Raw genomic sequence first — 15610 nt, 5'->3', positions numbered from 1 at the left:
TTTCATTTTATAAAAAAACATTGAGAAATAATAATTTTAAACAAAAAATCTTGTAGAGTTAACTTTTATAATTTTTAGATAAAAAAATCATTTTCTTTGCAGTAGTCTGAAAAGATTTAAGAAATTATTTTTGAGCTTTTTATATAATTTCACTTTGTTTGAGATCCAACATTTTTTTGTTTGTTTGAGATCCAACATTTTTTTTTGTTTGAGATCCAACTTTTTTTTTTTGTTTGAGATCCAATCTTTTTTTGTTTTGTTTGAGATCCAACATTTTTTTTTTATTTGAGATCCAACTCTTTTTTTTTGTTTGAGATCCAACATTTTTTGGACATCATAGTGGACACTAAGGTGAAGTAATTTTTAAATGGTTTTCTGTTAGTTTCAAGAAAAAAGTAAAAAAACATTTTTGGATTCAGATGAGTTTTTGAGGTTCCTCTTAGACACAAAAGTTTTGATTTAGTCTAGTCAAAATAAGTCTAAAAAAGGGCAAACCTGGACAAAATTTGGATATAAATGAATTTGGTATCATTCAAAGCGTAATTTTATCTACTTTAATATATCCAAAATCCACCAAAATTCATTTTGGGCAAAAAAAGTTATAAATATTATTGCTGACCTCACTTTGTAGATTTTTTCTTTAAAATAAACTAAACCCATACGACTTGCCGTCAATAAGTTGTGATAATTCAGCGATTCATATAATATTTTATAAAAATATAGTTTAAATTTACAAATTATAAAAATGTAAAAATACCAGCATAGCAGGCTCAAAATGCACTAATTTTTCTTTTCAAATAATATGTTTTGTGTACTTGGTAAACTGTAGAGCCATATGCTGATGTTGTTAAATATTATTTTTAAATTTCGTGCTTTAATTTTAGATAAATTATTAAATATATCTTAAAATAAAATATACAATGTTGAACACATTAAAAGAAACTTGTTTGCTTTGCAAAGATAATGACCTGGTTAATCAAACAAATAATGTTAGAAGGAAAGGTATTAATACCTTAATTCATTATTCACAAGTACGCAATGATAAAAACCTTGAAGAAGAACTTAAGGAAAAGGACACAGTTGCTGTCCATGTGGCATGCAGGCGTGATTTTACAAATCCGAAAAGAAAACTTTTAAAATGACAAATGGAAAGCCCTAACATTAAAAATTGCGTTAAGTAAGATATTTTCGTATTTACTCAATCTTGCGTTTGTGTCACTGATCCATACAATTAAATATATTTTTATATGAAGGAGTTACTTTGTTCAATTATGTTCTTTTAGCTGTTTTTTATAAATTCATTGTGCGGTCTTTAACATCCCACTTTCTTAAAAAAAGCAAAACACTAGCTTAACATTTGTAATTTTTTGTAAACAAATTTATTTATAATTTAGACCAACATATTCAACTAGAAGCAATGCTGCTTCATTTGTGGCAACCTAGCATTATGGACAGTTGAAGTAAAATCTCGTTTGAATTGCTGCTGTGATCTGGTTGCAAGTGATGCTATATACCACTTTGAATGTTATAAGCTATTTTCAATCAGAAGGGTTTCCACCAACAGGTTTTCCACCAACAGGTTTTAATTCCAATATATTTGAATTGATTTATCTTCTCATAGCAATATATCAAAAATGTTGTTAAATGCAATTAATAAGTACAAATTGCAAATGATAAAGTGATTTGTAGTTTTTCCATAATAAAGTAACATATTGACCGATTCTGACCGAGTTTTGAATTTTTATATTCGTTATGTGTATTTTTATGTTTCATATGCTAATCTAGAAAGTCCTAATATATTTACAGGTCAAATTTGATTGAAAAAAAAGAAAAGCCTGGTTGCAAAGAAAATTCAACAATGGCAGAACACTTTGAAAGGCTTCGTGGTTGGTTTGAGAGTCAAATGCCTCCTGTGACAACTACTGAGTTGCACATTAAAATGAATGAGCTAGCGAATTCCAAAGATATTTATTCAGTGAAGCACTTAAAGAGAAAATTATAAGAAAAATACAAAGACGACATAATTATTAGCTAAACTGAAGGAAAATCTAATTTAGTATGCTTTAAAGATGCGGCTACATTTATTAATAAAAAATCTAATGCAGAGAACAAAGAATCAAACCAAGGTGAAGTTATTATTAGAACCGCGGCTAAGTTGATGAAGTTGATAAATTTTAAATCTAAAGTTCAGCACAGAGAATTACCCATCTAAATACGATATTGAGCATCATGAAAAAAGTTTAAGCCCATTATTTCACCTCTTCATGAAACAAATCACATCTGACGAACTAAAACAATCTTCCATTGGTCAAACTGTAACAAAAGCTATTCGATCGCGGTTTTATGTACCGCCTTTGCTTTTTGATTTAGGAATAGAACTAGATCACACGGTTGCATCAATATGGTTGACAAATGAGCTATTTAAACTAAGCTTTTGCATAAGTCCATTAGAAATAACACGCTCTAAACACTCTGTTATGGCTAACAACGATAACATTGTTGAAGGAGTGCTGAATGGATTATTTACTCAGTGGTTGGCAGACAATGTTGATCATAATATCTGCACATTAAATGGTAAAGACACTTTTCATGGGATGGGAATCATCGCTGCTGGAATAATGAACTTTAAAATTTTGGATAATCTTCATCGAATTAAAAGAATAAGATATGGTTTAAAGGCAGCAGAAATAAATTCTAAAATAAATATTCCGATTTTGTGGTATAACGTTTCTGACACAGCAGCATTGACAAAGATATTGTTCAAGCCCATTGTTGAGCTTCAGTCACCACAGACTTTTTCACTGTCTCTCTGTATTGGTTTTTATTGCAAAGTTCGTTCACTTCAACGGCTGGTGAGTACCAGGCATAATGGAGTGGATTTATGCAACTTCATCATAATGGTAAATGTCATCCCGGAAAAAGTGAGATATTCATAGCGCCTATCATTAACTTGAACCCATCTGATGAAAACTGCATTTATTCTACACAAGTTTTTATACAAAACCAAGCAAAATTAATCAATTTACCTACTCCAAGTGTAACTTTTGATCAGCCTTTATGGTTTAAAGCTTACAAAATTGCAAAGTCTAAGCAATTGGATATAGTTATTCAATTGGGAGGATTCCACATCTTAATGAGCTTCCTAGGAAGTATTGGTATGGTCATGGAAGGATCAGAGCTGAATAGATTACTCGAACTTATTTATGCAAGCAACTCTGTCACGCATATAGTGACTGGTACAACAGTAGCTAGAGCACTAAGAGCTCACTTCTTAGTTGAGTCTGCCTTAATGAGTTTACTTTTTAAACAAAGCCCCAAAGATGAAGCTGATAGTTCTCTAGAAATTATGTATCAGGATCTGGTCCAAGAAAACATGGATTTGGAAAAGATAAATAATAGCAGTGTAGTTATAAGATTCTTAAATCTTATTGAAAATTTAAAAATACAACTTTCTCGTTCATCCAGAAAAGCAAAACTATGGTTGCAAAATCTTGAACACATTAGCATTATCAAAATGATCATCAGAGCAGAGACAACTGGGAACTGGCACGAACATCTGGAGGCCATCAGGCTTATGCTTAATTCATTTGCCGCAACAGGACATATAAACTATGCCAAAAGTGTTCGGTTATATCTACAATTCATGCACTCACTTAATTCAGAACATCCTTGGCTCTATGAGCAGTACTGTAAATCAGGTTACCATTGTATTTGACGCACAGATCGATACTGGGCTGGTCTTTGGCCTAATTTAGTAATTGAACAGTGCATGATGAGATCAATAAAAACCAATGGAGGCTTAACCAGAAGAAGGGGTATGTCAGAAACTACAAGGAATCTTTGGGTCAGTACTTTGCACGAATGCGGAGCAATCTATGATTCCATGTCAACATTGACAAAGCATCGTTTTGAGAGCAATCAGCAACATTGTGAATCTGGCAAGTCTCGGCTAAAAAGAGATGATAAAGATTTTAAAGCATTAAAGGAACAGCTCGAGCTGTTTAAACCTTTTGAATTTCAAGACTCTGGATTTCAATGTATATTACTGGCCTATGAGCTGATAAGGATGATGAAATCAATTGTAATCAAGGAGAAAATGTGAGTTTAGAGATTCAAAACAATCTTAATAATATTGCAGTCAATCAAGCAGTTATCAAGCGTTCAAAGCAGGTCAAAACGACTACCAACAACCGAAAGCGCGATCAAGTACCATTCGTTTTGAGTGTATTTACAAATTCAGCAATGGTTGGGAGTCAATATGGATAAAACAAAGTGGGGATGGAGTTGGAAAAATTACGTTTTAGTACCTATAAAGACAGACAAGGTACGTATACTGGAGCAGCAAAATAAACCACAAATGCCGATTTTACTTTCAAAACAGATTTCCTGATAATACTCATTTTTCAATATACAGTCTAAGTTTAAACCAGCTCCCAAAAATAGTTTTGATTAACTTTTCAACCTATACTTAAGTTTTTTATTCAGGATCTTGCACCAATTCACTTTCTTAATATCATAAGATGTAACTGCGGCACAAATACTTAAACACCATGTGGAAAACACATGGTGTTTAAGTATTAGTTGCATGACAGCCATTTATTTATTATGAAAGAAAATATTTCAAAAATGCTTATTTTTTTAAATAGTTATACCAATAAACAATTTTTTTTTTTAATTTCAGTCTCAATTTCAACTATTTATCTAATAAATTTTTAAGTAAAGGTGTTTTAATATACAATAAGCATTAGCCTAAATAAAAAATATTGTAAAAAAACTGCTGACATCAGCATTTAAGAACATGATTTCTGAAGCATTTTTGAATTTCATTTTTTTAAATTTTCACACATTTGGCTATATTTGCGCAAAATTTCATAAAGACTAAGCAACTTTATAATAAGTTATTACAACTTATTGACAGTAGACACGACGGGTTTTTTTTGTATTTTTAATAAACTTGAATAAAAGTGAGGTGAGCTAAAATAATCATAACTTTTTTTGCCCAAAATGGATTTTGGTGGATTTTGGATATGTTAAAGTAGACAAAATTACGCTTCGAATGATACCAAATTTATCTTTATCCAAATTTTGTCCAGGTCGGACCCTAATTTGACCAGACTAATTGGACACAAAATTTTTGACACATATTTATTAGTGAAAATTTTTTTTTCAGTGTTATGTCAACTTCAAAAGATGCAGAACTATATGTTGATTTTGAAAATATTTTTTAATTTTATTTAAAATTAAGAGTAAATAAAATATAACTTTTTTTCGTTAAAAAACCTGTCTTTTATATAATTTGCAAGAAAGCAACAAATTCAACTGCATTTCCACAATTTTTTTTAACAAAATATTTTTATAAAACTAAATTATTATTTTCAAAACTAGCATTTTTTTTTACAACATTCCTAATATACACACACACACACATATATGTAGTACACACACTCATATATATTTATGTGTATATATATAGTTGTAGTTAACTTTGCTTTGTTAGCAATACTTCTAATTATTAACACAAGAAAACAACCAAACAAATTTGTAAATACAAGAACAATCAGTAAGTTGATATTGCAAATTTGATGCTGATACAAATCAGCAATAACAAGTTGATGAAATTAGCAACAACATGTTGATGCTATTGCAAGTTGATGCTAATGCAAATATAAGGAAGAGGGTAAGGGCGGGAGATGCAGCATTTTTAGTTTGTCCTGTCAAAATAAATTTTTTGCACTACTTAATAAAAGTAACATAACTGAATAGGTAATCACCCAAAAAATTAGAGGGAGTTTTTGGCCGATTGACTTATTGTAAAAAGTGCAGAGGGAATTTAATTATTTCTTAGTTTTTACTTGTTTTCTGTGCTGACCTTCGACTAATTATGTAGGTTTATTAAAGTTACACATTTTTTTGGCTCAGACAGTTTTTTATAATTTTTTTTTTTTTAATTAAAATCTATGCCTGAAACATTTGATGCTTTTTTAAACTATTTACAAAACATTACTTAGTGTTTTTAGTGTGAGGTCATTAGTAGGATAATTTCCATCTAGGTTTTATAACCTACCACAAATAAAAAAGAATTTTGTAATAAAGTTTTTAGTTAACTAAAAAACAAGTTGTTTTTTTAGATCTTCAAAGATTTGAATTGTTTTAGTTGACATGTACTTAATTACAAAATGGTGTTGATAATAGCGGGCAGTTACTAAAAATTTAGCCTTTAACTTTCTTTCTTTTTTTTTCATATTCATTATAAAGCTCATTTAATTCTTTATAAGTTAATTGCTTGTTTTGAGATAATTATTAAAAATTAAAAAAAAAAGGTCTAAACAAGAAATAAATGATTTGCAAGTTCTGTTTGAATAATAAATCACAAAGTAAAAAGTTCACTGTTCACTGAACAAATTGCAATCACTTCAATGCTGAACAAATTCTAGAAAGCACTATTTATGGTATAATCAAAAGTGCTATAAAAAATTTCGAACACAAAAGAATGGAAGGAAGTAGTCACATGGCCACAATCACCAACTCCAGTGTCAAGTATCTGAAAACCATGTATCAACATCAAATATCTGAAAACCATATTTGCATACACTAGCCAAGATTTGATGATGCAAGCCAGTCTAAAGTTTGGGTGTATTCGCATATTATTAAAACTCGATAATTATACTGACAAAAACAAAAAAACATAAAAAACATGATTGAACATACGAAAAAACATGATGAACATTTGAAACATGATATACCTGATTGACAAGAGAGCAGAAAGAACGAAACAAGACTAGCATTGTTTGTCTCTATAAAGGAAAATGTTTAGTTTTAACGAAAACAGATTATCCTTGGCGATAAGTCTTATTTCATGATGTTGCACTCGACGATCAACAGAAATAGCACCTACTACTTCAGAGATAAAGTTCCGGTTAGTGTAACATCGCAAAAAGCACAAGTTTAAACTTAAATTGCTTATCTGGCTGGCTACTTTTGACCAAAGTCCCTAGTCAATCATCTATGAAGAAGATTGCAGTCAATCATCTATGAAGAAGATTGTATCAAGTGGAGATTAGTGCCATTCATCAACGCTCATCATGTCAATGGCAGTTATGTATTTTGGCCAGACCTGGCATTTTCACATTATGCCATCACATGATATCAGTTCTGTCAAAAAAGTTGACAATTTGCCAGCTGTGCCATAGTGTCGACTTATTAAAGACTTTTAGGCTGTTTTGAAATTTAAAGTGTGTGAAGGTAACTGGCAAGCAAAAGATGTGAAGCAGTTTCCAACCAGAATAAAGCTTTGTCTGAAATAAATTGACCTTGACGTTTTGTTTTCATTTTTTGAGTCAACTCATCTTAGAGCTGGCTGATTCCGAATAAACGGACTGGTTGAAGACGAATTTAATTGAAATAAATAAAAACTGGTATTTTTTATTTATTCTAGCTTAAAAAAGTAAATCTGTTCTTGAAAGTCCGAATTTTTAGTAAAGTAAACAACATATAAACAACATATTATCAAGATCTCTCTAAAGTATGACCACTAATCATATAGCTTTTCCCGAACTATAATGTGTATACATTTAACTTGTCCTGATAACGACATTATCATTTAGTATACATTAGAATACATTTAACTTGTCCTGATAACGACACCAATAATGTCTTTTTTTGTATGAAATGCTTTTTTATCCGATGTTTCAAGAAGAGTGAAGGTGGCAAGCAAGAATAGAAAAATTTAATATCAAACATTCTGAATATGAGCATTATTAACATGTCCATAACTTGCTCCATCAACCCGATAGCCTTTTTTATATAAAATAAAGTCAGTCGAGTCTTTATCTAAAATTTCTTTGCTACAATAAATAGAACAAATGAAGTCCTTTCTTATATAATTTATGACTATTTAATATAAGAGAGAATACAAGTTTGGTTTGCTCCATAGTAAATGAATCGCATGTCTCATTAGTAAATATTTTTTTAAATAGTGTTTTTACCGACATAAAGTGTTGTAGATTCGCTAATTTCAACATAATAGTCTCATTTTGAACCACAATATAATAATTTTATTTTGAATCTCAATGTATTTAGAGTTTCTTTTTTTTTAAATATATATTATAATAATGTATAAAATGCAGGGGTCGAAGTAGGTGTCGGAGATTGGCGCCCCTTGAACTATTTTAAAGACCGCTTAAGGGGGGCAAACAACCATTGCTAATTTTGTTGATAATGGTTGGTTGCCCCCATTATATAAGTTTCAAAGAAGGTTCGTGGAGTGCCAGCAACTATTTTGACTCCTGAAAATGTATTTATAATATAACAACTGTCTGGAATGGTTAAATAACTATTCAGCCAAAGACTTTTTTATATATGAGTTATTAGGTGCAAACAGTTAAAATCTCTGTTAAAAAGAATTATTTTTGGATAAATTTGTGATAAATAAGTCTATTCTCTATTTTTCAAATTAATGTGATGCTTTGCGTTTTTTTAGTGATTCATAGATTTTATCAACATAATTTCTGTTAATTCTTTTGAAGTTCCTGTAATAGTTTATAAGTCATAGACATAATTGATTGGTTAAAATTTGAAGAAAAATTTAATCAATTGCTTGTGAAGTTTAAAGACATATTTAACAGCAACTTTAAATAGCAAATAAAAATAGCAAGTTATTAATTAAAATTAAAGGTTATTAATTAATTTAAAGCGTTAAAACAACTATTAAAAAAGGTTGAAAAACTATTAAAAATTTAGCTTTTTACAATTACAAGTAATTATTTGTTAGTCTATATTTAAAAGTTGTTTGTCTATATTTAAAAATATATTCCATATTGTTCTATACCTTTATTAAAAACTTCATGTAAATGCAATAAATATATTAGATGTAATAATCAAGCTAAAATATGCATAGATATTAATATGATTACACATAATGACCTTAATAAATGTTAATTATAAAAAAGCGTTACATTTTTTTGTTACGATATGAACAACAGATATTGTCCAACACTTGAGCTATAAAAGTTATGTAAATTATTTCTTTATAGTCATTTCTTATAAGAAGTGAAAAATTATTAGATAAATAATAATCATAATATATTTTTTTTAATTACAAGTGTTTGATCAAGTTGCTTCAAAAAATCATTTTCCAAATTTAACTAGATTACTGTTAAATTTGGCAAATGATTTTTTGAAGATTTTTTAAATTTAGCAAATGATTTATTTTAAATAGTATTATACCTACTAGTATGGGCCTCTATTTTTATAATAAAAAACACCATTCGGTGACGTTTTATTATAAAAATAGAGGCCCATACTAGTAGGTATAATACTATTTAAAATAAAACTCAGGATTGATAATAAATCTCGATGTTTTGTTTGTCATTTTTAACGCGAGCGCTTTGTAACTAGGAAACCCGTGTGCTTGCTTTACGCGGATCTTTTAAAATTCGAATTCTGAATTTTATATAAGGTTACATTGTATGATAGTAATAATATTATTACAGAATATAAGTCATAGGATTTATAAATTATATAATTTATAAATCAGACCTCGATAAAATAACTTTTTATTTGACTTAGACCTCGATAACATAGCTTTACAATGGATAACTTCAATTCAAAAAAATTGTGTGGAGATGATTCAGTTTATTTACATAGCTGTTGAAGATAATAAGATTAAAAAATGTAAGTTCTTTAGTAAATAAACTTGTTGTTTGAAAGTTTTTGTTTTCATGTCTTTTTGTAAAGGTGGATCTTTTTTATTGTCTTTAGTAATTAGCACTTTAGCATCATCCGAGTTGGTTGTTTCATACGTTAACGTGATTGCTCTACCTAATGATGCAATTGCTGTCATTAATGCAAGATGGCGACAGACTAGTAAATAAAAAATATGCATCTATAAATGTTATGATTGATTTTCTAAGTCAATCGTCATTATTAATAATAACAAAGTTTAAAATACAATAACTTTTTGAACTTAAGTATTATTTCAATCTTAGATTCTTAAGTATTATTTCAATCTTAAAGGGAGGGGGGTGACGTATCTGTTTTTTGCCGAGTAAGGCCTGCAAAAAAAATTTTTACCGACTAAGATCTACAAAAAAAATAAAAAGATCCTCGTTGACTAACATTTTTCGACTTGCCAACATTTTTCGACCACATACCATTTTGCCGACTGCAGTGTCCAAATTTGCCGTCTGATTTGTTTCTTAGAGGGATTAGACGCCCCCCTACGCCCTCCCCCTCCTTCGGAATGACCTTGGATGAAACAAGTAAGTTATAAAAATAAAATTAAAAGATGAAACATTTAAGTTATTAAAAAAAAACAAGATGAAATAAGTCAGTTATAAAAAAAAATTCAGAACATATTCTTTTTTTTCTAACTGGTTCTCTTTTAAGCCAGCTGCAAAACTGACAAGAAGACATCAACGGTTCAGATAATTTATAAATTTTTGTATAGAGTAAACCCGAAATATATATAAACGATTTTATTATTATGCTTGTAAATTATTCGCTCGACCATGGCACGCACTCTATAATCTAGTAAAGTTAGCAAAAATGTAAACAAAATAGTTGATCACTCGGTTTTAATTTTAGTTTTGTCTAACAGTCACTAAAAAAATTCCCGTCTGTTTCGAGGTAATGGGGTTTAGGCTCAATGTCATCGTATTGTGTCAATTTTTGTATGTCTTCAAAATTGCATATTTTATGCACTTTAAAAAGATTATTTATATCTGTAAAATCTTATAAAATTTATAAATCTTTTTTAATGAGAATTTATAAAACTATTTGAATGAGATTAGTTAATTTATAAGTATTTTATAAAATAATAATTAAAGAATTGTAATTTGTTGGTCACAACCCTAGAAGGTGCTTTTGTTTAAAATTTTCCCATTATTATATTAATGATAATAACTCAAAAGTTTATTTTTTGGAAATCGAATAATTACATTCATTCTATCATTAAATCTCTTGACATATTTAAAATTTTGGTTTCAAATTAAATTTATTAGTCTTTCTGAATTTCTCTGAAGGTGTGAAACTGTCTTTAACTTTACCTGAATATCATTAATGAAATTAATTTATAATTGAGAACACCAATCCTTATTAAAATAATATTACGGTGGCAAGTATAACTTTTGTAGAATTCTTCAAACTTTATCTTTACTTGTTCCAAAAAAAGTACGTCCCTTATTACAGTGTTCAGAATTCCCATTCAATCAACATTATTTTACCGTACGGACGTTTTACCTTGGTGACCAACCAATAAGTTGTTTCGTCTGCAACGCTACACGAGAGATTCTAAAAATAATCAAAATTGTTAGCATTTATGGTGTTTGCTTAAAATTTGGTGTTCTAAAAAGACCTAACGGTTTTACCACAGAACAACGCGGAAGGTAATCTTACAGTTAAGTAGCCTAAATTAGTTTCTTTCTTTTGATTATTGCACCATGACTATCTTATAGCCTGCTGCCATAAAGGAGTGTTGCTACATCGACTGATGGTTTGGCATGGAGGCCAGCAATATTAAAAGATCTCCACTGACGAGAATGCAACGAGCAAAATATTATTTTAGGCCGCTTAACAATAGAATTACCCAATAACAATACCAACGCAATAACAATAGAATTACCCAGCAGAATATCCTTGAATTTTGACAAATTGAGAATTGGAAAAGGCTAACATACCATACACAACATACAAAAAGAAACATTTTTTTCTTCAAACAACACCGTTAAAAAACATTTAGCTAGGAAGTTTACACCACCCTCCTCACCGATGTCGCATATTTAGCCAGAACCAGAGTTTGGAAAATATTTAAAGATAAATGTAATTGTAGACTAATTTAATTTATCACTCGACAGTTGTTACACACTCCACAAAAGTGCAAACTAACACTTACACTTATTCACAGTTTACAATGTTGTAAACATTGTAAATTGTGCATAAAATAGTTTTTATAAATATATAAATAAATTATAATAATGAAAAATCATTTTGGGGGCCTTTTCAATTTACTGTATGTGCACACAGTTTGTACTTGCATTTAATATAAGGTATTAATAAATATTGAGTTTTAAAGTAAATTTTTGAATTTACGCAAATTTTCTTTTAATTTCCTTTTTTTGTTTTTGTTTTGTTTTGTTTAAACGAAGAAATAAAATTTAGGGAAAAAAAGTGATGCAATTATCACATTTTTCATTTAAAAAATAAACAAATGAATACTTACTCTATGCAATAGGAAAAGCAGTCATTCTAGGGATACAGTGCGATAGGGAAAACAATTGTTCAAAGAAGTTCAGTGGATTTCATTTATAATTATAATAAATTACAAATTAGTTTACTATTATAGGATTTTACGAAGTATAAATTCAAATTATATAACCATATGATTAGAGCTGTTTATCGTACTATTTATATCAAAATTCATTTGTGCAAAGTTTTAATATAAAGGCGTTTGTCGCACCATTTTTAATTTGAAGTTTTTTATCGCATCATTTCAATTCGGAGCTGTTTGTTGCACTCAGTTCAATGCAATTTTTTGCTCCATTTTAACTTTGTTTATCACACAATATCAATTCTGAGTTGTTTTTCTTATCATTCAAATCTTAATTTTTTTGTTTTAAAAAAACCTTTTTACAGACAAAAAACATTAAAACAGTTTTGCAAACATTTACAAATTTTACAAGACTTTTATAAAAATCTTTAAAATCTTTGATAGCAAAACAAAATTTATCACTTTATTTAAGTTGTTCTATTTTAGCAATATTTGCATTTTTTAATTTTTTTTTACAAACAGATTGTTGGCTTTTTTATTCGTAACTTCATATTATTTGAAACACCTTGTTCTACTTTTTTAAATATAAATTAAGTTATAGCAAACTTAAGGTATTTGTTGTATTAAACATCTGCTTTGTTAAAGTTATTTACTAAGTCAATAAACATAATACTAAAAAGGGTATAATAAATATTCATTTTTTGAACTCCAACGCCACTATGCATCTCTGCTGCCTAGTTTGTTTGAATTTTTTTTTCTAATAAACGTTGGATTAGTGCTCGTATTTTTTTAAGCAGAAACAATCGTAAAGAGGTTTGGCTAGTTAAAACAGGCTTCATAACTAATATAGTTTTTATAATGAGGAGGGGAAAGGGATTTTAGGGCAACCATTGTGATCTTTTGCAAAGCACCTTCATTTGACATAAGTACAAAAATATAAATGAATAAAGTTTGCTACATGTCTTGAAGTTAGATATCTCAAACACCGAAGTACAATTCATTTGTCTGTGCGAGTGCGTGCGTGCGCGTGTGTTTGTGTGTGTGCATATAAAACATCTGGGTGATTTCCACACCTACTGTGAGTTTAACGAAAGTTATTATGTTTTGTTAGATTACTAAAAAACTAGATAAACGTGGGAAATAAATATTTGAAGCAACAAGTTTAACATTTTAAGCTTTTCTTTAAAATTATTCTTACTTTTAAATATAATTCATTTTTATACTACTTTCATTCTTAATTTTAAAACACAGTTTTGTAGTTTTTTAGGAGTGTCCATACATTTTGTATACTTTAAGGTCTTATCGTGTTTCTACGCTTTTTGCATGTTTTATGGTCTTATCGTGTTTCTACAGTTTTTTTACAGGGTATTGCTACTTGTTGTGTAATAAAATTTGCGGCGTGTGTGTGCGCGTGGTGATTACAGAGCACAGCGGAAGAGCATTTATTTGGGAAGTTTACGCCTCTAAATTTTTACCAATATCGTGATCAAACCTCGGACCGCTTGGTTCTGATCCAGAACTCTAATTAATGCGACACGGCTTCTTTTTAAGGCTTCCACATTGACATCGGTCTCCAAAATATTTTGTCTCCAAAAAAAATCTCTGACTGCGGACGCCAATTGAGAGGTGGAAGTCACTGAAGACTGAAGCCATAACATTTTGCTTCCAAAAATATTTTAGGAGACCACTTTCGCCTCCCTAAAAAGACGGCCTTTTAGCAGAAAATTATCAAAAAATTACCAGCTCTGCACCTTATTATCACCTGCACTATAAAAGCTCTATAAATAATACTTAAATCAACGCACGATTCTATAAAGGTTATATAAGTAGAATTTGGGTGGGTTTTGTTCAAAATAAGTCCACTTTAGTTAACTATACTAGATAAATAAATTTTTGTAGTCAACGCTATTAGCATCAAATATTCCGATTTTTCGTTAATTGCAATTCCGGGAGTTGTAAACCACTTTGGTATTATATTATTTGCCATAGAAAGATTGATTATGAATGAGTTTAATGTCTCTTGTATATATTATTGTTTATTTCATCTTTGTGCGGCCAATGCAACTATGTCAAAACTAGCTTCAAAACTATGTCAAAAAATATGTCAAAACTATGTCAAAAAAAGCTTTTATAGTGCAGGTGATAATAAGGTGCAGAGCTGGTAATTTTTTGATAATTTTCTGCTAAAAGGCCGTCTTTTTAGGGAGGCGAAAGTGGTCTCCTAAAATATTTTTGGAAGCAAAATGTTATGGCTTCAGTCTTCAGTGACTTCCACCTCTCAATTGGCGTCCGCAGTCAGAGATTTTTTTTGGAGACAAAATATTTTGGAGACCGATGTCAATGTGGAAGCCATTGGTGGCCGCCTTCAATGGCTTCTGTCTTCCAACTGGCTGCGGGTGTCAAATTGGAAGCGAAAATACTTGTCTTCCACCGGTGGATGTTATGAAAAACATTTTCACGTTTGTTTTTAAATTAGCGAGCAATTTAAATATTAATTCAAAGCAAACGTTTATTAAAAATTTGCCATCTTGTTGTATTTTGCTAATAGTTTTGATAAATTACAGCAACAACAACAATAATTTATAATCTTTAAAACGTTAAAAAGTATTGACTCTCTACTTTTAAAGTTTAAAACTTTTAAAAAATTTAAAACGTTAAAAAGTTTAATCATTGTAAATACGGTATACTAATGCTCATGTGACATTAAAATTAATCATCTTAATGCTTAAATTTCTAAATGTGTGTGAACAGGGCCGACGCGAGGAAGTTTACGTGGAGAGAGGGGGTTTGGGTGCTAACTAGCCTAAAAGGTCTACATTTGCTGACTGACTGGTCTAAAAGGGTTAAGTTTGCTGAATTAATGAAAAATAAATTAATTTGATAGAGGGTTGTAATTAATTTTTCTTTCAGCTACCGACCACCCCACTCTCTTCCTCCCCTCATCCTTTATCACACCGGCCTTGTATATGTAAAGATGAATTTTAGAATGTATAAAAATTGAAAAAGTTTTATTTTAATACTGGTTCTTAAAAAGAAACAGTATTATATTTTTTTTACTCAATGTAATCCGTTTGAATATGTAATCCGTTTGAATATATTTTTAAAACTTGGGAAATATTTTTACTTAAAGTAATAACGCATTACTTTAAATAAAAATATTTCCCAAATTTCTTTTATTTAAAGTAATGATGCATTAAGGTTTCTTTGTATTAAAATATTTTAGAAATATTAAATTGTATTAAAATTTTTTGGAAATATACAAATACAAATAAAAAAAAACAAAAAACTAACTGTTACAAAAATTATATAACACTTATATAAACGTTTAATATTATAAATTTACAA

At 29.4% G+C, this 15610-nt stretch overlaps 1 protein-coding gene across 3 annotated transcripts in view; it reads left to right on the top strand.

Annotated features, from left to right (window-relative positions):
* The window catches only part of LOC100205848 (uncharacterized), an 84772-nt gene extending 74809 nt beyond the window's left edge, over nt 1–9963 (top strand). For all 3 annotated transcript variants that reach the window (XM_065818295.1, XM_065818297.1, XM_065818296.1), the window contains 2 exons: nt 9568–9672; nt 9760–9963. In XM_065818295.1, coding sequence (XP_065674367.1) covers nt 9568–9672; nt 9760–9872 — 218 coding nt within the window. In that variant the 3' untranslated portion in view covers nt 9873–9963. The remainder of the gene's footprint in view (nt 1–9567; nt 9673–9759) is intronic.
* The last annotated feature ends 5647 nt before the right edge of the window (nt 9964–15610 follow it).

Source organism: Hydra vulgaris, chromosome 14 (assembly GCF_038396675.1).
Source record: "Hydra vulgaris chromosome 14, alternate assembly HydraT2T_AEP".
Classification (NCBI taxonomy): Eukaryota; Metazoa; Cnidaria; class Hydrozoa; order Anthoathecata; family Hydridae; genus Hydra; species Hydra vulgaris.
Note: the sequence above shows the minus strand (reverse complement) of the source record. Positions and strands in the feature narration are given on the sequence as shown.